A 25,808-nucleotide genomic window follows, 5' to 3' on the forward strand; every position below is an offset into this window, starting at 1 on the left:
AAATGTGTGACAAATAATAAAATGAACCACATGCTTCACGAATATACATTAAATGGGTGGTGGCCGTGCCTTCAGTAGGAGTGGGCACGAACTAGAATCCAATTGGAGTGTTACTGAACCAAACACCTGAACCCAGAAGACCCAAACCCTCCCTCCCCCCCCCCCCCCCACCGAAATAAACCGACCCGCTTTCAGGACAAAAGAGCTGCAAGGCTTTACAGAGCACCGGATCATTTCCCTTCTTTCAAAAGGGTCCAAGTTTACCATTCTCCTCCCACAGAGCAGAATGGATGCTCCCGTATTGGTGGCCAGAGCTGCCTGTCAGTTCCACAAAGCCACTACTAGTGCTTCCAGGTCCACCCCCACCCCACCCTCTTTCTCTAATGGTAGTCAGTGTGCCAGCATGGCTGCTGAGTTTAATGTTCACTCTGACACAGCAAACATACCCGGCACCCCCTTCCAACCACCAAACTGAGAAATCAAGTTGAAGGACCTACCATCCAAATCCTTGGAAGCCTCCCATCCAAGGTCAGTCCGGCTTAGCTTCCCAGATAAGATCAGGATTGCCTGGGCTATCCAGGTCATGGCGGATCAATGGAATGATACCCTTTCCCTGTTTACACTTCACTCTCCATCTTCTCCAGCTGTAGACAGCAGAAGACTTTGAGCCACAATATGTCTCCTGCTGGCTCAGAATGGGTCCAGTCACCCACAGCCCCTGCCCCAAGGGTTACCACCCTACTAACTTGTCCCTTGCTGATCCTCCCACACCCCTCCTCCTGTCGACACGGGAAGGCCTTCACTCTGAAACGTTGCATTGTGACATCCCTGAAATCTTTCCAGTGCCACCGTATCATGGGCCATGCCAATTTCCAAAACAAGCAGCACCACTCACTCATCTGTCAAGCACAATTCACAAGCAGATTTAAGTTATCTGTGCATTTTATTGCATCCATCGGTTTGCATTTTAACCATACAAACAATCGAGATATAATATATATATATATAATTTTTGTGTGTATTTTTTCCCTCTCTTAATATAGATTTGGACAAAAATAACACAATAAAAATGTTTACATCATCTGACCAAAGACTTAAGTTAAACACAAATATTTTGCCTTCACTGAAAGATGAACAATGGGAAAACAGAAAAAAAGGGAGTTTGGGGGGGGGGGGTACAGCTGAAAGCAGCCCAAACCACACGATGTCGTATCTAAGGGACCTTGCAGGCTCCATTTGGGGTTCACAACAGCCCCCTTCCCCCACCACATGGGGGGAAATCCAAAAGGACAAAAATTGCTAGCCCGCATATGAAGAAATTCAGTGAGTTGTGACCTGAGCACACTGCTGTGTTCTCTAACACAATGGCTTGCTTTTTGCTGCACCAGGACCGGAGGGGAGGAAATTTTCATTCGCCCGATTCGGCAGCTTGGGAAAGGGAAGGCGCGCATATGATCTGGGAAGAGTGTGGCAAGATGGCGGTTCGGCCCAGCCACTTGCGTTAGGGGGGTGTTCACCTGGGAAATACTGAGGGCCATGCGATGCTTTGGACGGCTCCGCAGAAAGAGAGGCAGAGAGCTTATGCAGATACCTCACTTGCGGGCGGCTTGGTTCCTAAGAGCCTCTCCCCGGGCCGATACGGTTTATATGTTTCTACCCTGGGAATCTCATTTCCCGATTTACAGCACAGAGTGCAGGAGAGCTTACTTCAGCAAAGCACGGAAGTCAGGCAGTGCTTCCCCACGACAGCAACAGGCACGACACCTAGACTAGCCGTAAACACAGAGGAGGAGGAGGCCTCTATCACAATACAGGACGCCGTTCAGGCAAGCGGTCTTGGGGCGGAACGGATCGGGCAGGCCCAGAGGGCTGCATGGTGGCTCAGGGCACACCATAAACCACAAGGAGTCTTCCCGCAAAGAAAACAGAGCTTTCGCACTCGGGACCCCGCCACGGTGAAAGGCCAGAGAGAAACGAATTGGGGGGGGGGGTTCAGGATTCGCTCGTCCCTGGTGGCCAGTTGGGTTGGGGCCGGAGGGCAGCTGAGATGAGCAGACTCACCAGGCCCCTGCTGAAGACAGCAGGAGCCGTGACACTAAAACAATGCAACCGTGCCAGATTCCAGCAAACTGAGGGCTGGGGGCAGAAAAACAGGAGTTTTCAAGTTTTACGGATCGAGAAGTTTGCCAGTCGAGGTCAGGCCCAGCTGTCTGATTTGACAAACTGAAGCAGCTTCCGGGGGGTAACTGGGCAGGAAAGAGATTGTGAGTGGCACCTCTCCTCCTGTCTCAGATCAATGCACAAAATGCTGAATGCTTCGGTTACCATGGTCTGGAGCTCCCAGTGTGGTACTGGCTGGTCCATGAAAGAAGGGCTGCTGTGGGCACCGCAGACTTGACAACCAGTGGTCACAACCCTACACTGTGGAGTCACATGCTGCAAGGATAGTGGAGGCATGAAGTAAGAGGACCCCTGGCAACACGGCACCAGCCGTGGCGGCTACAGGGGTGCCCGCGTGCAGGCTGGTGTGCCTCCCTCTTTTCCTCCACCCCATGGGCTAATGCAGCGTGTGTGTGTCTGTGTGTGTACGTGTGCATGTGGTGCAGCAGGCCGCAAAGCACGAAAGCACAATTACTGGAGCAGAGACTCAATTTGTCACAAGACACCAGGCGATTCAAGACAACAAAGAGTGCACCGTTTGACTGCGTCCCACATGCAAAAAAGGCCGGGGTGGGTGGGGCAGAGGGAGCATCTTTGCAGGGAGCTGGACGCTGCGCTCTTGTATGGATGTGCCACGTGGGAAGGAGGAGATCCAGGGCGGGGGCTTATTGTCCTTTTTCTGGCTGCTTCCCTGGCTGGCCGCTGGCTTCTTCAGGTGGTCCCGGCTTCCTTCTTAGTCAAGTGGGCTACTGCAGAGAGAGAGACAGAGAGCGTGCAAGTGCCACGGGAGGCGTGGGCCACTTGGGGACCGCAGGTAAAGGTGCTGACAAGGATCCAGCGAGGGGAAGCACATGCAAAACCACACGCCAGTGGCACCCCGGGCATTACGCACAACAGCTGCAAGAAAAAGAGGGTCACAGTCTCACTGGGGCAGGTGGAGGGCAAACAGCACAGGGAGGGAGAGGCAGCCTGCAAAGATTATTCTCCTGGGGCTCAGAGCAACACAGTCTCAGCGGAATCTGAACTGCAGCTGGCTGAGAAGCTGCACATCATTAGCCGTTTAATACTAGGAGCTTTTCCGTGGCTCCTGTTATGAAGATAGAGAAACATTCAATCTGCTGTCAAACCAGAGGGAGGCAAACGCTCTCCTGTTAGCTTTCAACAGTCGTAGGCAGGGAAAGAACTCAGAGACCAAACAACAGGGCCAGAAAGACCACAAGGCAATAACCTTCCTGGATTGTACCACATTAGACAGCAGAAAGGGTGGTGGGGGCGAAGGGAGCCAATATGAATGCCAAATTGCCTTCTGTCAAACTGAGACTGTCTCCGCTGCATGTCAAAGAACAGCCAAAACAGTGCTCTGGGGCATGCACAGAGTTCGCCTCCTCGGCTGACGAGTCATCAGAACCAAACCTCCAACGTCTGGGGCATGAAGGTAAGTTTCAGACCTGGTGAGTTACGATGCCCGTCCACACACTAACACAAGAGTCCCTCCTTGGTACTTACGCTCCTTCTTCTCTTAGAAGCGCCAGGAATTTTCTCACGCGGTACTCAGGATCCATCTTTGCAGAAGCAAACAAACAAACACAACACCTTTGTGTTAGCTATGGCAAAGTTGTAGCGAGGCAAAGGGCAGAACCGGAGCATCAGTGGCTTATCAACAATTCTGGCTCATGCAGACCGCTGCCACGGGATAAGAGGCCTCGGTACGGTTGGGCCTAGCCCACAACCATTTTGCAGTTGGCACCGTCCGGCAGTCCAAGACAGCGGAAGCTGGCAACACCGGCTTTCAGGTAGAACCTGGTCAAGTCTTGGAAGCCAAGGGACAGGACGCTGGATGGGATTTTATTTGTTATTGTTTTGCAGGCTGGGGCCTTTTCTCCCCACAGATAAATCTGGGGCTCAACCAGCGATCCTCCCTGTTATGTGGTATCCCTCAGAAGTCTCTGCTTCTGGGTGTGGCTGCCCAGAAAGAGCCTCCTTGGTGTTCTTTGTGGGCACATAATGCATCCTGTTATGGAGCAGCGGCCTCTGGAGGACCAGGTTCGATGCCCCACTCCTCCTCCATGTGCAGCCAGCTGGGTGACCTTGGGCCAGTCACAGTTTTCACAGAGCTGTTCTTGAACAGCTGAGACCTTTATAAAAGCCTAAGAAGAGCTCTGCGGGATCAGACCTATGGCCCGTCGAGTCCAGCATCCCGTCTCACGCAGTGGCTGGCCGGTTCCTCAGGAGGGCCAGCTTACATCCCTTTGCCCAAGGCCTTTTCCTGCTTGTTTCCACTCAGGGGTGTACAAGCAGAATCAAGGCCCATTTCACAGGGCTGCAAGGGAGAGAAGGCATGGACACCGCAGGCCTGGGCTTCTGAAATATTCCAAGGGCAGGATGCGAAACCTGCCCTTCCAGGTCAAAACCAGCCCAAAGCAGCCGAAATGAGGAGCCACAGGAAAACCTGCTGCAATTCCTCCCCCATTCTTGCTGCCCTTACTTGCTGCCTTGGTCCATCCTCCCGGCACCTTCTTTCTGCCTCCCCCCCCCCCTCGGAAGTCCTAGGGAGTTCAAGGTCCGGAGGTGGGGTCCCCAACAAAAGGTCCGCTCTCTTTTGGATGCCTGTGCTCATCAGGCCCCCTTCCAGCTCGCTACCATTGTGTCTACCTGAATAGGTGTGAGCAATAACTTACTGGCTTTTGCCTGCAGGGATGGAATTAAAGAGTCAGGGGGAAGAGAGGGGAAAAAAGTAATCTAGATAAATGACTTTGTGCCCCCGGGTGACATCCAGTCAGAGCAGATTCCCGGCTCCGTGCAAGTCCCAACAGAACGGCCCAGGAGGCGGCGGGAGGGAGGAGGGGCGGCAGCCGCACACCCTGCGCATGGCAGCATGGCAGGCCTCACCGCTGAAGCCTTGAAACCCGTCCGGGAAAGACGGGGGGGAGGCTCCCTGCTCAGCTGCATCAGGGACACCCGACGTCCCTTGGAGACGCTGGCTAGCGGGACTCGAGGACAAAGGTGCCCCAAAGGAAGCAGCCTCGGCCCGTTTGGCCTGGTCAGAGTCCTGTCCAGGGGCAATTCTCCAAGACCCCCGCCCCCCCCCCCGGTAGAACAGCCTTTCCCACCTGGTTCAGCTGTTCAAAGAGGGCTTCAACCGAGGGTCCACAGCAGGCAAGCAGTGGGCTCTGCCATTGCGTGGGGGCCTCCTGAAGGGGGGTGTTTACATGTGACTCCAACTACCCTCCTGAAAGTAGGCCACGAGGCCATGTAGGCAGGAGGCTGTCCCTGCCTTTGGTGGGCTCCCCTTCTTTGGGGGTTGTAAGCAGAGGCTGGTGGGTGCTGATTCTGGGAATTTAGGCAGATCATGAAGGGTGAAGAGGAGCTGGGTTTTGTACCATGCTTTTCACTACCCGAAGGAGTCTCAAAGCATCTTACAATCACCTACCCTTCCTCTCCCCACAACAGACTCCCAGTGAGGTGGGCGAGGCTGAGAGAGCCCTGAGAGAACTGGGATTGGCTCAAGGGATTGGCTCAGCAGACTGCATGTAAAGGAGTGGGAAATCAAACTCAGTTCTCCAGGTCAGAGGCTGCTTCTCTTAACCACTATCCCGTGCTGGCTCTCAGCTCTTGCGGCCCTTTCTTATATGCCTGATTGCATCTTTGGGGTCAGGAAGGAATTTTCCTCCAGGTCAGATGGGCCAGAGGTCCTGGAGGGTTTTTTGCCGTCCTCTGGACATAGAGCGGGGAGGAGGGTCGTCACTGGAGACAAGTTGTGAATACCCTGCATTGTGTAGGGGTTGGACTAGATGACCCTTGAGTTCCTTACTGGCTCTGTGCTTGTGTGTCCCATTATCAAGTCTAATGTAGCCGCTGATAACCCACGTTCCATTAATATATAACCAGACTCCATTAGGCCTTTGCATTAACAGAACCCAAAGAGCCACATAGCTGGGTTGGGGCAATCAGCAGGATTACGGGCTGGTGTGTCTTGAACAGCACCAGCACCCCATCTTGTGATGCAAAAAGAGCAGGGTTATTTTGTGTGTGTGTGTGTGTGGGTGTGTGTGTGTGTAAAAGCAGCTTTTATTGTCCTGAAGGCCACGTGCAACTTTGTTAGCTGTTCCACGGGAGGGTGGAGGGGACAGATCGGTCCCCCTGCCCCCTCCCCCAGCAAATAATTAGGTCTTGGGAGTCCAGATTTCCAAGTGTCGTTTGAGATTCCACAGGCATGGCCGCTCCTTTGCTCAAACCGCCTTGCAAAGTAGCTGCACCTGTCTTGGGCTGAGAAATGGCTGCCCAGGTGTAGCCTGGAGGTTTTGGGCTCCTGCCAAGATGCCTCACTCTTCGGCTGCTACTGAAATACGCCAGGAAAAACCACTTGGGCAGCGGCGAACCTGACCTGGCTTCAAGGGGAAGCTTCTACCCCCTGCCTCTCTGCAACCAGTTTGCCCCCTGCTTGGGCAAAGAAAACAGCCCGTCTTCCCTCTCACTTTGGGATCCAGGTCTAGAAAAGCTCTTTTCCGCTGCCACAAACAGAGGGATATGGCTGCCCATCTTGACCAACCAGCCTGCAGGGAGAAGCTGGCGTATGGACGGCCATTCCACTCCCCCAGGCTTGGCCAGGAGCCCTACCTGTAACGACATCTCTATCAGCATCAGCAACTTCTTGATCCCGATCCACACTTTCCTCCCTTTGACGTTCTGGGCGATGGTGCTGCGTTCCTTGTCTTTGAAGCTGCCCAGGAGCTAAAGGAAGCCAGAGAGAGAGAGAGAGAGGCATGAAGAGAAGCCTGGATTCAGCAGTTGGGACACACACACACACACACACACCCCAAAGCCTGTCAGGACCCACTGAAACCTCTAGGCCTGTGCAATTCGATTCAGCTGAGAAGTACTTGAATCAGCCTTGATTCGGGCACGAATCAATCAAATCAGTCTGAATTGTCATTTTCCAAATCAACCTTGCTGAAGCAAGTGGCCTTTTAAACTTTTTAAGGGGGAAAGAGAAAGGGGGGGGGGAGAATCTGAATCAAAATTACATTATTATAAGTGACTCGAATTAATCGATTTACACTGAACTGAAAATGGTCCGAGCCTTCTTCTCCTTGTGCAGGCCTAGAAACCGTGTCCCCTCCTTCCGATGAAAGCCTGCCGTGCCCCAGTTATCAATCTCTTCCCTTCCCATTCCCGGAGTTTACAGACACGTCTGCCACTCTCGGTCCGTTAGTCCCTTGATGTGTCACAACACCTGCCATAGGCTGAAAGCAGCCCAGCCCCTTGGAACATTCCTCAGGCTTCAAGCCACTCGGGGGAGGGGGGGGGGCAGGTCAACATGACCACATATGGTCATATCACCTGATCACTGTTTAATAAATATATATAGAATTAATTGACTCCCACCCATTCAGGAAACCCTGCCAGGGCCATGAAGAAACACCCTGGAGCTACCCGTCCCTTCCTTTGGCTCCCTTCCCCATCGACGGCTGACCTCAAGAGCCTCCATGAGATGGTCCCCGGTGGCAATGTTGGGGATGTGGACTGTGGTGCTGAACGTGTCCAGCATCTCCATCTCTTGCAGGACGTCTTTGCGGCTGGTGGTCCCGATGATCAGCAGCTTCCGGCCCTGCGTGTTTGAGAAACGAAGGACGGCAAAGAGAACGGTCGTGAGAAAGGGGAGCCTGATTCTCTCCAGGTATCGGCCACACAGAGCTGCACAGTGGATGATCTACTGCCCAGTGATTTCTTTGCTAGTGAAGACATGGAGACATGGAGCTCCCTTATACTGTCCCAAACCCTTAGTCCATCAGTATTTCCTGTTCAGACCGGCAGCACCTCTCCAGGATCTCAAGTGGAGGTCTGTCACACTGCCTGTTGGCTGCTTCTTTATTTGGAGATGCTGGGGATTGAGTCTGGCAACGCCTCCGCGCCAAATAGATGCTCTGTAACCAGCACTGTAACCCACAGCACTGTAACCCAACAAATACATGCAGGACCCAAGCAAAATGGTTCAACAGCTCCCCTGTCCTCCGGGACTTCTCTATGTCTGCAATCTGTTCTACGCCAGGCAGAAGAGGCTGTCCTCTCCTGGGATTGTCCTTCTGCCCCAGATACAACAGGTCTGCAACAACCTGGAGGGCTGAAGAAATACCTCCCCCAAACTACCGCACCGTGCATCGGCATCGTGCCGCCGTGTTCTCAAAAACAGACTCCCCACACCCATATCATCCGCATGGGAATCCATGTACCTATGTGCAAGGAAAAAGGGCCTTGTAGCTACTTTTTGTAATCCTGTTATTTAGCTGCCAGCTGAAGGAAACACCTCACACATCTGACAGAATGGGCTCTGGGCCACAAAAAGCGTACGGCACAATAAATGTGTCAGTCTTCGCAAGGGCGAAAAGCTTTTCGGCGGTGCAGTTCTGGCCAGAGTGGAACCATTCTCCCTCCGAATTGGTGCCAATGTTTTTTCTCAGGTGCTCCAGCTCTGACAGAGCTCTCTCTGGCTTGGCCAACGGGGCCGGAGAGCTCCACCGTCACACAGGTCAGAAGGGGAGGGATCCTGCTGTGGCAGTCGAGAGAGCTCAGGCTGGCAGGCAGGCTCTTCTTCCCCAGGGCCCCAAGCCCACCGTCCCTTTTGAGATAGGGCAGTGCTTAAAAAAAACAGGAGACATTCTTGGAACTAACAGCAAAGGCCCTGAGCAGATAAACTGGGAAAGTTCGCTCAGTGACGGGCAGCAAATCCTGGCGATGGAGTGCATGGAGGAGGCCTGGAGGCTGCGTTCTATAGGTCAACCCTGGAAAAGTGGGAGGCTGCGAAGAAGATACAACTCAGCCAAGGTAAGCACAGCGTTCTGCGTCTGGGCCCAACCGATCCTTAAATGGAAGCTTTCGCCTATGGCGAAAATAATGGCCAGCATCCGGAAGGGTCACACCTGGGTCACCGCACCATGGATGCGTTGGACCATCTTGAGAAAGCTGGTCCTTCCCCTTCACTCTCCTGGTCTTCTCCCCAAGGAAACCCGCAGGAGAAACAGGGGGAAAGTGCCTTGAGCGGGCCACTCCCCGAAAGTGTCCACCAGACTTCTTATAACACTGCCCAAACTGTCTGTCCAACTTAACAAAAGCTGGGGGGGTGGGGGGGGAGCGAGACTCCGATGGTCTCCCCCCCCCCCGGGCCCCCAGCTCAATTGTTTGCTTTTTCAGAAGAACCAGCGGGGAACCCCATGTGAAACCTCGGTGGGGAACCCGAGCAGCCGCTGCCTTGTGTGACCGTGCATGTAGATGAAGGGAGCCTCTCGGGTTTGGCAAGTCGGCGCTGCTCAGCCGCGCTCTGCTCCGTTCTCAGAGGAGCCCTTTTCTCCGCCGGCTTGGCTCCCTGCTGAGCAAACCCTTTTCAGCTCCCCCTCCCCCCCCCTCCCCGCACAACCTCTCCTTCCTGCAAAACCCGGGGAAACCCGACTGAAAGAGAAGAACGCAGAAAAGAAGGGGTTGTCTTTTGCTTCCTCCTCCAATCTGTTTTGGAAGGGTTTCTTTTACCTCCAAATTAGCTTACGTTACAAAGAAGAAGGGGGGGGGAGCGGGGCGGGAGAAAGACTCCAAACAAGAATGACTCGTGTTTGGAAACTTTTCTTGAGCTGGTAACCGATATCTTTTTTAAAAAGGGAGAAAGGCAAAATCACCGCAACCCCACCACCACGAACAGGCGTGCTAGGGAGCCGGGGGCAGGCCTGATGACCGACATTCCCCAAAACAGGGGACCCCCACCAATACATTTTACAGGTCCCATGCAGCTTCTTGGAATTATTTACAAATCTAATTCCCCCCTGTGAGAAAAGCACAGTGTGCCTGCAGATACGCAGCACACGGGAGAACCTCGGAGACGGCTGGCATAAGCTCATTGTCTGTTTGTTTGTTTTTAAGACAGCCTTTGCCACAAAACATGGCGCTGCAGAGTGCCAGAGAAACATCACTGCTGCAGGCAGGGGCAGAATTTACAGGAAGCTGGAGGCAGGGGGATGCTGTATCTGGAAACCTGTCACACTCCAGTTTGTTTTCCAGTGGCCAGCTGCAGGTTAGGAAATTCCTGGAGTTTTCGGGACACAGCTTGGGGGGGGGGGTGGAGTTTTAGGGGGAAGGGGAGAAATCCAGCAGGGATGTGCCGCCATACAGCTGCCACCCTCAAAAGCTGCTGTGTTCTCCCGGGGAACTGATATTGCAGTGTAGAGAGCTGCTGTACGTCCAGGAGTATGTCCGGGAGGCCTGATACAGGCCAAGCCAGGTGAAGGTGGTGGGTGAGGTAAATGTGCCCTGCAGGTCTGTGGGCCACTGGTGGAAGTCTCCAAGCCAAGAAGTTTGAACTGAAGTTTAAATACAATGGGAACCTCAGAAGCATTTATCTGTTTGGTGAATTGCCTGTGCTCTTTCTGGTAGCCTTCCTCAATCAGACTCAAGGTGAGTCACACCAAGTGAGCCAAGGCAACTGACAAGCATGACGCTGGTGGTCAACTCTGCTGACCCACACGCCCTGCCGCCTCGCCTGAGCCCACACCTGAACCCCCCCCCCCGGAAGAGACTTACGTGTGGCGGCGGCTTCTTCAGCAGCACCAGCAGAGCCTGCAGCACCAAGTTGGAGAATCTCGGCCCAATTGGGACGTAATCTGAAAGGCAACCAGGCCGGATCAGGGCAAGGGAGGACGGGCTGCTCTGGCCAGGACTCACGGCCACAAGAACGGGTGACCAGAAAGATGTCAGGCAGGGGTTCTGCTCAAGCGTTGTCTACGAGGAGGGGGTTATGGGGAGACCACCCACCCACCTCCTCCCACACCAGTTTCTTTCTGTTGATCAGCTACAGGAAAACAGGAAGACTGGTGGTGCTTCCCCGGCCTCTGCATCACAGGCCTCCGGATCTGACCGCCTTATTGGTTTGAGCAGTCAGGAGGGCTGCTTTTGCTACCGGCAGGTCACCTCTGTCTTTCTCCCTGGACTCCTGCCTGCCCCCCACGGTATGGATGCCCCTGCCCGCAGCCTATGCAGCACTGCCCTCAAACGTCTGTTCAGGCTCCACAGAGCTTGGGATGGCAGACAGCCAAAGCAGGACTTGGCCCCCAGAGATGTCCCATGCAGGCCATGGAGGGCTCCACCCCCTGTCAGAAGAGCCTGCCTGCTGCTACCCCCCAGTGTTTATCCTACGGCATGTGTACAGTATAGCCAGGAGATCGTGAAATTGTCTGGCAGCCAGGCAAGGGACGTTCGGGGGTGGCCTGTCTCCCTGCCGTGGCCCCTGGTGTTCCTCGGAGGAACTGCCACCCGACTCCTTGGAGGTCTCCCACCCAAATACGACTCCGGGTCCTCCCTGCTTGGCTTCCGAGATCTGATGGGACCAGGCTGCCTCACCTAAGAGCCGCTCGATGTCGTCCACCACCACGCAGCTGAGCTGAGACTTGTAAGCGTCGTCAAAGATCTGTTTTTTTTAAAACAGCAACGGTCAGTCTCCGCCCCGGAGTATAACGCAACATACGTTCAAACCGTGCAAGGACCGGGTCTCATTTCTGCCCTCGCAAACAGGAATATGCTAATAGCATGCTCAGTTGGCTTCTTTGCAAAACTCGCCGTATTCTTTTTTTTTTAAAAAAAGAAAAGCTGTGAAATTATTATCAGCGCACAAAACAGACTACAGTTGCAGCGGGTGACTTGGCAGCCCTTGTGATCTGGAACAGGCACCGTCAAGCCCGAAGAACAGGTGTCTCGAACGATTTGGCTAAAAACACAGAGATGGATGAAGGGATATCGTGCCTTTCTATGTCATCAGAAACTGCACCGCACTGGATCTCTGGAGCCCTTGGAAGAGTCCCCTATATCTCTACCGCACAGGCTCTTATCAAGAAATGCGACACAGAAAAACAGCTCTCTCCCACTCTGGCTTTGGCGTCACACACACGGAGGCTCACCCCTTGAACAAATCTTTGTTGGTCTTATAGGCGCCACGGGGCTCAAATTGGGTTGTGCTGCCTCAGACCAACACGGCTACTGACTTGAATCTGTCTTCAGGAAACAGGAGCATGGTTTGCAGCCCCTGAGTGAGATCTTCCTAACCCAAGCACAGTGTGGAGTCATCCCTCCACCTGTGCAAAGCAAAAAAGAAAAAAGAAAACCCCCAACAAACCCTGGAGGCTTTGAACACAAGACTCAACAGGTCTCTGCAGCTGGAGAAGCATCGAGCACCGGATTCCCCTGCCTGGGGAAAGAGGGATAGTCTAGATGACTCAGGACTTCCTTTCCCAACTTCATCATGATGCCCTCTGACGTGGGCGGTCTTTTTCCTCACTGCTCCCAGCAAAATGTTTGCTTCCCTTCCTTTCACCCCAGCACAGCACAGAACTACCTGGAGCTCTCCTCTCCTTACCTATCCACTCCCATGCCAGTTTTTGCCTGCATTTCCGTCCCAATATCAGCTTGTTCCTCCACTCCTAGCCCCTTACCTTCTTCTCTGCTACCAGGCGGCTTCTGTAAGGACCAGGCTGTTCAGCCCACGCAGCACAGCCCCTGAGCAGATATACCCAAAGCACCGCTGGAAGCTGACCTAGCCCCATTGGTAACACCAGATGCAAATCTGGTGGCCGGAAGCAGCTGGCCGCTCACCTTCTTCATGGCCTGGCACTTGGCAGTTTCTGAAAAGCCGATCATCTTGTCGGGAGAGCAGATCTTGATGAAGGGGAAACACGATTCTTCAGCGATTTTCGCAGCCAAGGCGGTCTTTCCGCTGTGCGGAGGACCTGAGCAAAGAAAAACACCATGGTGGACACCATTGAACAGCAGGAAGCAGAGTGGCACAGATTCCAAGTGGGGAGAAGGGAAGCAGTTTGGTCTAAACCGGATCGGTCCGTGGAAGGGGGAGGGGGTTGGTCTTCTGGATTCGGGGGTGGCGTGGTTCGGGAACACCCCGAACCAAGCCAAAATTTTCTGATTTGTGTCCCTCCCTAGTCTAGAATTCTGCATGGCCTCCATCCAAACGCAAACCGTGCCTGCTGACATGCTTTCTTACACTGTCCCTATTCATCTGGTTGTCAATCCAGATCAAAATGTAGAACATTTCCAGACCTAAACCAAGTCAAGAACCTAAAGAGGTCAATGGAAGAGAAATGAACATGCCTATCCAAGGTAGAACACAATTTCAAAATTATAGTGCCAGTTTTAATCAAGTTTAAAACCCCAGGCTTTTAGCATAGCCCCAATAAAATAAAATACATAGTAACACCTCCATAGGCCAGACACATTTTGGCCTATGGACCTACTCTGGAGGAAGGTTGGCCCCCGATGACAAGATGCTTCCTGGACCCTGACAGGGCTTGCCTTGACCAGGGTCTGTGTTTGAAATATTAGAGGCCTCAGATTGTTCTCTGCCCACAGAATTGACTACAGGTCCATTGTGTCCTGAATATATCTTTTTATGTAAAAGAGCCAAGAGGCTACAACAGCTATGAATGCATTTATTGCATATTTTACGTATGCTGGTTTTATTTGTTGCCTGACCTACGATAAAGGCGGTAATGCCGAAAAATATCTGGTCAGTGGAGGCACTAGTTGGTCTGCACGTATTGATTTTGTTGAGGTTGTGCTAAAAGCCTGGGCTTTTAAACTTGATTACTAAATACTGGCGGCATCATTTTAAAATGGTGTTCTTCCCTGTAGAGGCTTCAGTTCATTTCCCTGGTGTTGACCTTTTTAGGTTCTTGACCACGGGTCATATACATTATGCCACCCTGTAACTTTGGAATAAAAAACCCACATCAAACTCACGTTTTCTAACTCCGCTTCGTTCGCTAATCACAAGCTAGCTCTGGAAGGCGTCAGTGAGCAGAGGGGGTCAGCCTCGGGCCCAGCCAGGCTGCCCCAAATAGTTTCATTCCCTCCTTCCACAAGGTCCCAGGGACTTCATCCCACCCCAATTCCAGGCCTCCCAACTTGCTAACTGGGTCTTGAGGGAACGGCACCTGAGAGCAGCCAGCGTTCCATCCCTTCCTTGTGGACCAGAGAGCACAAAGCAGGGAAACCTACCTTCCAAAAGGACGCTGACCAGGGGGGTCCGGTCACTGTTCTTGACCTGCTGCACAAGAAGTTCGCCATCGTCCAGGACCCGTGTGACGGGGTCACCCCACTTGATGATGCCGTTCATGATGTAGCTGGCGTAATCCTCCTGATTGGTCCCAAATGCCTGTGGGGTTAAGAGAGGAGGGGCTCAGAGCCAGTGCAGGAGCCCCACTTACTAGTTTGAGGGCAGAGGAGGAGGCAGGGCAGAGAGAACGGGCTCTTGGCCCTGGCCTAGCAAACTTGGGCTTGCATTAGGCAGCATGGTGGACCAGGAACCCTCTGGAACAGGCTTCTCCACCAGAGTTTAACAATTCTGGAAGGGTTTCCCAAATGGGTGGGAGTTAATTAATTTTCATACATTTTTTTAAAATGGGGTGATATGATCATACATGGTAACCTTGACCCATCCCCTCTTCCAAAATGGCCAATGATAGGCCTGAGAAGGGGAGGGGCTTCGGGTGGGCGTGTCCACAGCAATGCTTCCCAACCATATTCTGCACGATCTGCAGAATCTGCAGGTTTCTCAAAGCCTGAAGGATGTTTCAGAGGTTTCTCAATGGTAAAAAAGTTGAGAAAGTCTCATCTAGAAGTTGTCTTTTTCCTTCCTCTCCTACAAAAGCTCTCTTCAAACTGGCTGTTGCCGCCTATTTTGTATTGCTGTGACTTTTGCATTTAGCCATTTTACCATGTGTTTTGTAAGTCGCTTTGGCCCCCTTCGGAAAGAAAGGTGGCAGAGAAGCGCCCGAATAAAGTGAAAACGAAGAAGAATGGTGATTACGTTCCTTTGGGTGGGGATCGCTCTGAATGCCCGCGCTGAAGTTCAGGAGGAAGGGCAAACCGGCCACACTTACCGGCTTGATGTCATTCTCCAGGGAAGCCAAGAAGTCACCCCTGGTCACCTGCAGGGACTCTGCCTTCTCCATATCGACTTCCACCTTGGTGCTGGCCTGATCGGAGAACAGGGGAGGACAAGGTTAACAAGCCAACCAGCTAAAAGTGAGCGTTCCGTAAACGGGAATTGCCCCGATCAAGCAGGGGCGTTGTTTGGAAACCTTGACCCTTGTGGACTCTGACTTGCAAAGGAGAAAATGGCCGTCAGACCTTGAGGGTGAAGAACCCAATGGCAAGTGAACCAGGCTGCACATCCCATTCTATCTCCACCTCCGTGTGCGTTGCGCCAGCCGGCTCTTCTGCTGAATCCCATCTAATTGCACGGACGTGACCGGACAGCCGCTGGAACGACCACTTGACCTCTCTGCTGCTCAACCCCAAAGCGCCAGGCCCCCTTTCCTCTGCGGCTCCCTCACTCAGCTGCCTGCAGCCCTTTGGGGCCCAAGGCAGGCATGTGGGCCAGCAAGATGTGAAGTACGTTTGGAAAGCTTGCACCCCCTCTGCACAAAGGCCCCGCCAAATTTCCACCTCCCTGCTCTGGAGGCTTAGCGATCAGAGTATTCTATGGAAGGCAAGCGGCTGCATTTTGGCCAACCGGCAGGACGGTCACTTGGCTTGCTTGTGCACATCTCTTCCCGTTGAGACGCAACTCCCCATTGGCTGCCTGAGGTCGCCCTTTCACCTTGACTGTCAGAGCCTCGGTATCCTCTCCCCCCCCCCAAAGGAAACCGTTCCCACCGACACCTGCCTATCCCAGTGTGCATTCCTGGTCCGTCACCTGCTACAGACTAACCAAAAAAAAAACAACAAAGAAAGGGATCGGCATTTCAACACTCTCCAATATCAAAAAGTGATTTTGCAGGTTCCAGCTAATCTCTAACCTTCTCACCCTGACATTTTGCAGGCCGCATCGCTTGCTTCCTGCGAAAGGCACGGTGACCTTTTCAAGTTAGAACAGGGACGAGGGGAAAGGAAGGGGAAAGACACCTCACCCGCCTCCTGTCCCAAAAGCCCGGCTTCAGGAGCCCAGGGAACAACACATACTGCGGATGCTGATGCTTCTCGGGGTGAGGAGGGAAAGCCGCAAAGGCCTCTGGGCCCATCTCCAGGCCCCCCGACTGGCTTTTAAAAACACAGCAATACCACTCCTGCAGGATGTTAAAAAAGCAGGCTTCTAGCTACCAAACACCTTCGATCTTCCTGCCTTTCTCCCTCCCTCCGTCCGTCACAACACTGGCTCTCCAGAGAACGAGATTGGTCTATGGCCACCCAGTTTGATTCATGGCTCTCAGGGTAGGTGAACTCCTATCCTTTCAACTACATCTACTTCTAAACTTGCAGTGTGGCCAACTGTTATGACCAGGGACTGGAAGCCCAGGGGAGGTGGGATGGATTGACGGGTTAAGGGCCTGGTCGAGCCTGCTCAGGTGAGTCAGGTAGACCCCACTCAAAGCACCAGGGGACACCGTGACAGTCAATTCCTCAGCCTCACAGACGTTTTATGGCTAAGCTGACATCACTCATTAGAGAGAAGATAACTTCCTTTATGATTAAGTCGAAACCTCTTGTTGACTTCTTGCAGGAAAGACTGGAAGGTTTGTGAGTGTGGAGACGAAAGAAAGCAAACATACATCTCATTTTACGCTTGGTATAAATTGATATATCAAATATAGATTATTGTTTATGATTTTGTTGGCAGTAGACAAAAAAATTATTGTACTGAAGTAGATATTTCTGTTCCTTGTTCTTTTTTATTATGACTTTTTGGGGTACCTTTTTAATCTGTATGAAAATCTCTAATAAAAATTTGGAGAAGGTAAGAATCCATTCTGTCAGTTAAAAATACCCCCCAAAAAAAGAAATAGTGTCTACAAAACTGAATGGTGGAAGCAAAAGGGCGCACTGCCTTAAGAGGCGCAAACCTTGATGTGCCGGTTCATGGCGGTGGACTGTGCCGCGCGGACCAAGCCCTCCAGTTCAGCGCCACTGAAGTTCTTGGTCTCCACAGCCAGCTCCGAAATGTCCACATCTGAACTCAGCAGCTGGTGGGTGCGCATCCTTGACGTGTGGATGTTTAGGATCTGCATTCGGCCCTTTTCGTCTGGCAAACCTAGAAGAAGAAGAAGAGTTTGTTTTTATACCCCGCTTTTTCACTGCCCAGATCAGCTTACCACGGCCTTCCCTCCCTCTCCCCACTCTGTGAGGTCGGGGGGGCTGAGGGAGCCCTGGCTTTACTGCTCTGTGAGAACAGCTCTATTAGGACTGCGGAGAGCCCAAGGCCACCCAGCTGGCTGCGTGTGGAGGAGCGGGGAATCAAACCCGGCTCAGCAGATTAGAAGCCACTCCTAACCACTACACAAAGCTGGCATTCTTTGGTTGGCTCTCTCTCCCATGACCACAGCACTGGTTGGTGCAAGGTAAATACCCACGTTCTCCAATCCCCCCCCCCTTTCCCTTAGGAGACTGCACATGCATCAGGACAAGGTGAAGGACAGAGAAACCAAATGGCAGGCTACTGCAGATCTTAGGGATGTCCGTGGGGAAGCAGAGATATTCATAGCCACAACGGACCATCCGCTTGGCAGGCTCTCTTCCTCTTTCGTTCCCCTTAGCCCTTCTCTGTGGCCTCGCCCCCTTCCCAAGCAGTGTAAGCTGCACAATCACAATCATAGGACTTTTAGCTTCAATCCTCCCTTGAACGTCTGGGGAGACCAGAGAAGCTACTAGAATTAGGGGAAAAAATGGGCTAACCATAAAGTATTGGGGCTGAAATAAGAATAGGAATTTGGGTGAGCATGATACTTTAGCGGCCTGGGTTAAAACAGGAAAATCAATTTGGTCGCTTTTACTTTTTTTTTAAATTGTTACGGGCCAATTCCAAACCTTGACCGATGCACGTCATCTAATAGTTATTTTTGGATCGGTTCCCTTCTTTTCTTTCCTGCTGTTGGTCCGGGACCATTATTAAAGGTCAGATTTGACACGTGACCCTATCGGTCAACATTAAAGTTTCCGTTGCCTACTAACCAATCTCCATTTTCACCTCCAGTCGCCCGGGTCGAAGAAGAGCCTCATCTATCAGGTCCGGCCTGTTGGTCATCCCTACGGACCAAACAGAAAGGCTTATTTAAAACAAACAAGCAAAAATTCTGAAAATTGCAATCTGAGCCATCTCTTGGATTGATTCTTAGAGGTCCAAACAATAAAAGCCTGTGCCAGACTCTTTCACTGTCCTGCTGCTGCCGACAGACTGAACATGGTTAGAAGTGAGCAGGGACTCCCTAAAGCGCCTGTCCTGCCCCAAATTTGCCTTGTCTTGAAGGTGCTCCTGGTTTCCGGCTCTTTCCTACTAGTACTGACAGATGGACATGGCTAGCAGGGACTCCCCTGCCCCAAATTTGGCTAATCTTGAAGTTGCACCTTGACTCTGGCTCTTTTCTCCTGGAACAGGCAATTTAAGAGCAAAGAATGTCCAGGCCCAGTCTGACTGGCAACCAGGCTCTCCCCATCCAGAGGCATCTCAGTTAAGGCACAAGCCCCCGATAGCTACCCTGTTTTAAATTTCAGACATCTCAAAACCTGAACGAATGAACGAACGAATAAATAAACAAACGTGTTAAGTGAGTCATTGGCTCCTAACGCAAACACCGCAACTAGAACCTGCAGTGGGTTCTATTGGTCCGTGCCCCAAGCAGAACAAGGTATTCGCCTACCAATGACCAAGATGTTGTTCAACTGCTCGACCCCGTCGATTTTCGACAGCAGCTGGTTGACAACCGTGTCGTGGACGCCCGTGCTCCCAGCCATGCTCCCTCGCTGCTTGCAGATGGCGTCGATCTCATCAAAAATAATAATGTGGACTCCGCTGTTTGCACCGAGCTGCCCAAGAGAAACAGGAGAGGACAGTGAGTGACTGGACGGGCATGATGAAGCAGGGTTGGTTTTTATGCCCTGCTTTTTTTTTACTACTCACAGGAGTCACAAAGTGGCTTCCCATCGCCTACCCTTCCTCTCCTCAGAACAGACACCCTGTGAGGTAGGTGGGCCTGAGGGAGCCCTGAGAGAACTGGGACTGGGCCAGTCACTGCCTCTCCGTCTGGCCTCCCTCTCAGGGCTGTGGTGAGCATTCAAAAGGGGACACCAGAGCCATGCTGAGAGTCCCCCGTGCCCCACGACACCCAGCCCCAGTCTGAACCCTCGGCCGTGGAGAACAACACCTCGGGTTCTTTCCCAGCATTACCCTCCTTTGCTCCTCTTCCGCGTCTGCAAAGAGCTTCCGAATGTTGGCCTCTGACTCGCCAACGTATTTGTTGAGGATCTCAGGGCCGTTCACGACTTTGGGCTCTCTGGCGTTCAGCATCTTGCCAATCTGCCTGGCCATGAGGGTCTTTCCGCAGCCGGGGGGGCCGTAGAGGAGGATGCCTTTCACGTGCTTGCAGCCTGGCAGGACAGACAAAGGGGAGGAGGCAGCCGTAAGAACCTTAAAGATCCCACGCTGGATCGGGCCGGTGGTCCAAACCCAGGGCCAGTGGCCCATCCAGTCACACAGTGACCCAAGCCCAGGGGCCTTTAGGAGGTCGTAGTCTGAGGAAGAGTGCTTCAAGCACCCGAAAGCTCACGCCTGGAATAAATCTTTCAAGGTGCCCCTGCTGGACTCTGGTTTTGTTGTGCTGCTTCAGAAAGACAAACATGAATCTATCCCACTTGAATCTATCCTTAGGGGATTCTCAGTTCAAGTTAAAACGAATACCCCCCCCCCCACCCGAAGCATCAATTTGGGTTTGAGTTTTACTCATCCAAATGCACGCCCCTATTGCAGACTCTGGCCGCTGTGCAGCATGCACACTGCCTGCTGCCGTGAGTCAGCTCCTACTATGTCATTTCCCCCCCTTTTGTCTAGTGTGTCACGCTAATACTTTGGCACCTCTGGTTGGTTTTCAGATCCCTTCAAGTCAAACCCCATCCCACTGCCTTCTGGAGGCCCTGCTCGGTGGATTGTACTTTATTCCGGTCGCTTCCACACACACTAAATGACACATTTGGCAGCTGGATTTTGCCGTGTGAAATGGCCAAATCCACTCGCTATCAGTGGCCAAAGTGGATTGAAGCCGTGTTATTCCGCATGTGTGGAAAAAGCCCTCTACGTGATCTGCCTTGAGTCCCAGTGAGAAAGGCAGACTAGGAGGGAGGGAGGGAGAGAAGGAAAGAGAGAAAGAGAGAAAGAGAGAAAGAGAGAAAGAGAGAAAGAGAGAAAGAGAGAGAGAAAGAGAGAAAGAGAGAAAGAGAGAAAGAAAGAGAGAAAGAGAGAAAGAAAGAGAGAAAGAGAGAAAGAGAGAAAGAGAAGAAAGAGAGAAAGAGAGAAAGAGAGAAAGAAGAAAGAAAGAAAGAAAGAAAGAAAGAAAGAAAGAAAGAAAGAAAGAAAGAAAGAAAGAAAGAAAGAAAGAAAGAAAGAAAGAAAGAAAGAAAGAAAGAAAGAAAGAAAGAAAGAAAGAAAGACGCCCAGTGTGGAAGGGGGAGGGAAGAAAAATATTACAGGAGGTGAAAGACTAATTTTACACATGAACCAGCAAGGTGGTGATAAATTAAAAGTGATCCTTGTCAAATTAGTGTCAGGGAAGAGCCTGTTAATGCAGCACGTGGGGGAACACGATCCCTTGTGTAGTCAAAAAAACAGGGAAGCTGGATTTGAATGATGAGTGATGCTGGCAAAGGGGAATCCCAGCTCACTGAGGCGGGAGAGGCTACAGAAAGGCTACGAGCAAGTCGGGGCAGATTTCAACGCAAACGAGTTTGGGGAATTTCTGCCGCGAGACAGGCCAGATGGACATCACCCGTGGCTCCTGCGCATTCAGCATCTGGCAAGGGGGGACCACGAGCGATGCTCTCTCCAATCCCGAAAGGTAACCGCCCTGAGCCGGGCCCGGGAGGGCAGTATAGAAATTGAATGAATAGTAGCAATAAATAAAAAATAAAAGCCCTCCCAAGGTGAGCCTCCCTTTCGGGCTGCGAACTGAGTTTCAGGCAGGGATTGCTGGCCCGGCTCTTCCTTTCCACAATCTGGAGGTCTGCGTCCATCAGGTACCAAACAGATGCAAAAACCTTGGCAGGTCTGAGTAGACCGTGAGCTGCAAATTTGGTGTCTGGAGCTCCCCACACCTGGGTTGGTTTTGTGAAAAACGTATCCCGCATGTCCTGAGCTCAAACACCCAAGGGGAGCCACTAATAGGCTCTGCTGGGGAACAACTTCTGTGTCTCGTGTGTTTAAAAACCACTGGGAACTGCAGGCGCTGAACCCCAGGAGTATGGTCTCATTATCCCCCGAGAGAGGCAATTCTCACCCTTACACTCTCCAAAGTAAACCTTTTTGGCTCCATGCCTGAAACATGCCTCAAGTTTTAATGTAGGGGGAAGTGAGGGAAAGATGCGCCTTGACTCACAGATCAATCTTTCTCAACTTTTTTTACTGCTGAGAAACCCCTGAAACCTTCTTCAGGCTTCGAGAAATCCCAGAAGTGGCCCGACCATGCAGAATATGGTGGGGAAGCACGGGGTGGACACGCCCACTTGGGGCCCCTCCCCTCCCCACCCCCTCCAGGCCCACCATTGGCCATTCTGGGAGGGGGTGGGTGGGTTGACATGACCGTATCTGGTCGTAAAGGGTAAAGGTAAAGGTATCCCCTGTGCAAGCACCGAGTCATGTCTGACCCTTGGGGTGACGCCCTCCAGCGTTTTCCTGGCAGACTCAATACGGGGTGGTTTGCCAGTGCCTTCCCCAGTCATTACCGTTTACCCCCCAGCAAGCAAGCTGGGTACTCATTTTACCGACCTCGGAAGGATGGAAGGCTGAGTCAACCTTGAGCTGGCTGCTGGGATTGAACTCCCAGCCTCATGGGCAGAGCTTTCAGACTGCATGTCTGCTGCCTTACCACTCTGCGCCACTACCTGGTCATATCACCTGATAAATGTTAAACAAATTAAAATATATATATATATAAAGAATTAACGCCCATCGAGTCAGGAAGTCCTTCCAGGGCGAATTAATTCTGTCAGATAACTCACATTCCTAGTGTGACAAGGACAAAAAAAACGGGGGGGGGGATCAGCCAACACCATCAGCACCCACGAAGCTTTTAACATCCCAAGGATCTTGTGTGATGATTAGGCAGATGGTGAGTGGGGGGGGTGGGAGTCATTGTGTCGGCGCTTGGCTCTTGTGGCCCTTTCTTGCAGGCCCAGGGAAATGGCCGTTGCCACTTTGGGGTTGGGAAATGAATTTATTCCAGGCCAGAATGGCCAGGGATTTGGGGTTGTTGCTTTTTTTTTCGGGGGGGGGGGCATCATCTAGGCATGGAATTGGGGTCCTTGTGAGTGGACAGGTAGATATGTGTTTCCTGCCTTCCATAGGGGGTTGGACTAGAGGACCTTGAAGACCCCTCCCGATTCTACGATTCCATGTACAAAACACGTCCTTTACCACAGAGCTGTGACTCCACCTCTCCTCCATGCAAAGACCATCCCCGGCTTAGAAATTACAGCACCCACCTGGCTAAAACGGTGGATTCAGCCTCCGTCCAAATAGACAGGTGATGACAAACTCGAAAATGTCACGGCCCCAAAACTGCACCTCACCCACGCTTGGTTTCACATCTGATCTTGGCTCGGAGAGAAAGGCAAGCACTGTCTCCAAATGTCAGCTCCTTTAACAGGGAGCTGATGAAGCTCGCCATTTTTGCTCCAGGCTGGCAAGGCTAAATGCCTCCCCCATCTAGCTTCGGGGCCATCCATGGGCCCGAAGGTCACCCCGTAATGGGACGCCGGGGCTATCAAGCCTTTCTGTTATTGGCTCGCCTGCCTGCTAACAGCTCGCAGCGCATGGGCACAGTGAGAACAAGTCGGCCGCACGGCAGCGAGCCAAAAGGACGGCGACAAGAGAAGAAACGACAATGCTGAACCCAGAGAGGTTGTCATCACTGCAGCGGCCCGAGGAATGCTTCGCGCGTTGACATTTGGAACAGATGAGGCTGAAACGGCCGGCCTCTCGTCGGCCTCTCTCATTAAACCCACTTGTAAAGGTCGGACTGGGACGGGTCTAACAGGACCGCCTGCAAGGTGAGCGCTCCCAGGTTTTCCACCCAATTTGACCCCAGTAGTCCGCTCAGGAGCAAACACGTGTGACATTGGTCCATCGGGAATCTTTGTGTGGATATCACTGGCTATTTGGGTCTTCTAGTTTTCCACAATATGTTTTTACTGCCTGAAGGAGTCTCAAAAGCAGCTCACAATCCCCTTCCCTTCCTCTCCTCACATCAAGCACCCTGCGAGGCAGGTGGGGCTGAGAGAGCTCTGAGAGAACTGGGAATGCCCCAAGGTCACCCAGCTAACCGCATGGGGATTAATCAAACACAGTTCTCCAGATTAGTGTCCGCCCCTCTATAACCATGACAACCAAGCCAGCTCTCAGGAGTCCTCTGCTCTTGCAGGGCGCTGGCTTCCTCCTTGTGCTGCCTCCCCGAAATTAAATTTTCTACATAGACAATTAGGGCAGCACTGTGACAAAAGGTTTCACCAAGGATAAATGACTGGGGACAGCGCTCTGTACTATGGGGTATCATTTGCTATAGGGTTGGCTCCCGCTTTGTCATTTTGCCTCATTTAATGCGTCACGTCAACAGTAAGGATTTGCTTCAGTTCTGTTTTTTAGGAATGTTCAGCCTGGAGAAGAGGAGGCTGAGAGGGGACAGGAGGGCTCTCTGTAAGTCTTCGGAAGGTTGTCACTTAGAGGAGGGCAGGGAAAGGTTCCTGTTGGCAGAAGAGTAATGGGTCTAACCTCCATGGAGGATGATATCAGCAGGATATCAGGAAATATTATTTCACAGAGTAGTTCAGCCGTGGAATGGGCTGCCTCAGGAGGTGGGGGGCTCCCCCTCACTGGTGGTCTTCAAGCAGTGGCTGGACGGGTACTTACCCTGGATGCTTGAGACTGATCCTGCACTGAGCAGGGGGTGGGACTAGATGGCCTATACCAGCCAGATCTGCGTGCAGCAGGGAGACACACACACAACTGCAGCACACAGATCCTGGGGCCAAGCTGAGCTGGCAGGAACAGTTCGCTCCCCCCAACACAGTTGACCCTTGGGCTGCCCTCTGCAGTCCCTTTAAACTTTAAAGGGATTGCAACAGAAGCCCAAAAACCACCTGATTGCTCCTGCCTCTCTGCTCTTCTTGGATCTATAGGTAATTCACGATTATATGCAGGACTTTCTCCGGATCCCCCCCCCCCCCATGCCCACTGGTTTTCCTGAGAAAAGTGAAATATTTTTGGTTCATTTAGGCCCAGCCAGGATGGGGATGGAGGGGGGGGGGCGCAACTAGATGCCCGGTGTCTCTTTTTGGCAACAGCCACGAATCTGCCTTAATACCGACTGACCCTCAACGGTAGGGCAAATTCTAGACCACCTGCAGGAGAAGCCGCAATGAACAGAGCTGAACTGGGTGGAATCCAGCAGACCTTCTATTAGGATTTACACAAACGAGAGAATAATTATCTTTCGGAAGGAATGCAAAAAAAAGAAAGAAAAAAGAAAATCCTAGCGCACACTCTGAAAAGCCCTGGGCTACAAAGTAAAAAGAGGGTACTTAGAGGGGGAAAACCCACACTCCAGCCCCAAAGTAGGTTTCAAATACTGTCGGGGGTTTTTTTTTTTTTGAAGCTACATTTCACTTGCTGTAATTTTAGGCTTTTAGCAAAATCACAGCAGCAGAGGAGACTCACCAGCAGCCCCATCTGCTAAGAGCTGGAAAATGAGAAGGCAGACAGTGGCCACACCCAGATTAGAGAGGACGGCCAGCAGCACAGAGAAGCCACAGCATCGTGGGAGCTTAGCCGCAGCCATCACTCGAGGGGCAGGCGGGAGACCGTGGTTAAGAGTGGCAGCTTCTAATCTGGCCAGCTGGGTTTGATTCTCCACTCCTTCACATGCAACCAGCTGTGTGACTTTGGGCTCGCCACAGCCCTGATAGCGCTGTTCTCTCAGCCCCACCTCCCTCACAGGGTGTCTGTGGTGGGGAGAGGAAAGGGAAGGCGACTGTAAACTGCTTTGAGACTCCTTCAGATAGAGAAAAGCAGCATATAAAAGCCAATCTTTCTTCTTCTTCAGTAATCTCAGGGCTCTCTCAGCCTCCCCTCCCTCACAAGGTGTCTGTTGTGGGGAGAGGAAAGGGAAGGCGCCTGTAAGCCGCTTTGAGACTCCTTCTGGTAGAGAAAAGCGGCATAGAAGAACCAACGTCTTCTTCAGCTGAAAATCGGAATATCACAGTAGTAACTGGACAAGTTAGGAGGGGCGCTGAGAATACTGGCAGAGCTACTTTTTAAGCCCTGCCTTTCTCTACCTGATGGGAGCCCCAAAGCGGCTTATGAACCCCTTTCCCTTCCTCTCTCCACAACAGGCACCCAGTGAGGTAGGTGAGAGAGCTCTGAGGGAACCGCCCTGTGAGCATAGCCTCAAGAGAACTGTGACTGGCCGAAGGTTGCCCAGCTGGCTGTGGAGGAGGAGGAGTGGGGAAGCCCAGTTCTCCAGGTTTGGGGAGTGTGTTCAAGCCTACCCTTGTTTCTTTGGGCAAAAAGAATACATTTCTTTTCAATGCCTCCTGCTCATTCCCATTGGGACTGGGTCAAACTTGTGTCC

General features: G+C 52.2%; 1 protein-coding gene across 2 annotated transcripts in view; it reads right to left on the minus strand.

Annotated features, from left to right (window-relative positions):
• Window positions 1–924: 924 nt before the first annotated feature.
• The window catches only part of NSF (N-ethylmaleimide sensitive factor, vesicle fusing ATPase), a 47,442-nt gene continuing 22,558 nt past the window's right edge, over window positions 925–25,808 (minus strand). The window contains exons 9-21 of one of the 2 annotated variants that reach the window (XM_077313677.1): window positions 19,364–19,563; window positions 18,837–19,002; window positions 18,151–18,225; window positions 17,046–17,233; window positions 15,084–15,179; window positions 14,200–14,356; window positions 12,784–12,917; window positions 11,539–11,605; window positions 10,723–10,802; window positions 7,634–7,768; window positions 6,778–6,891; window positions 3,667–3,722; window positions 925–2,909 (exon numbers count right to left, since the gene is read on the minus strand). In XM_077313677.1, the coding sequence (XP_077169792.1) occupies window positions 2,894–2,909; window positions 3,667–3,722; window positions 6,778–6,891; window positions 7,634–7,768; window positions 10,723–10,802; window positions 11,539–11,605; window positions 12,784–12,917; window positions 14,200–14,356; window positions 15,084–15,179; window positions 17,046–17,233; window positions 18,151–18,225; window positions 18,837–19,002; window positions 19,364–19,563 (1,484 nt within the window). In that variant the 3' untranslated portion in view covers window positions 925–2,893. Of the gene's footprint in view, window positions 3,058–3,666; window positions 3,723–6,777; window positions 6,892–7,633; window positions 7,769–10,722; window positions 10,803–11,538; window positions 11,606–12,783; window positions 12,918–14,199; window positions 14,357–15,083; window positions 15,180–17,045; window positions 17,234–18,150; window positions 18,226–18,836; window positions 19,003–19,363; window positions 19,564–25,808 lie in introns of both variants that reach the window. The other variant, XM_077313678.1, reaches the window with a different exon arrangement.

This window comes from Paroedura picta, chromosome 16, assembly GCF_049243985.1.
Source record: "Paroedura picta isolate Pp20150507F chromosome 16, Ppicta_v3.0, whole genome shotgun sequence".
Lineage (NCBI taxonomy): Eukaryota > Metazoa > Chordata > Lepidosauria > Squamata > Gekkonidae > Paroedura > Paroedura picta.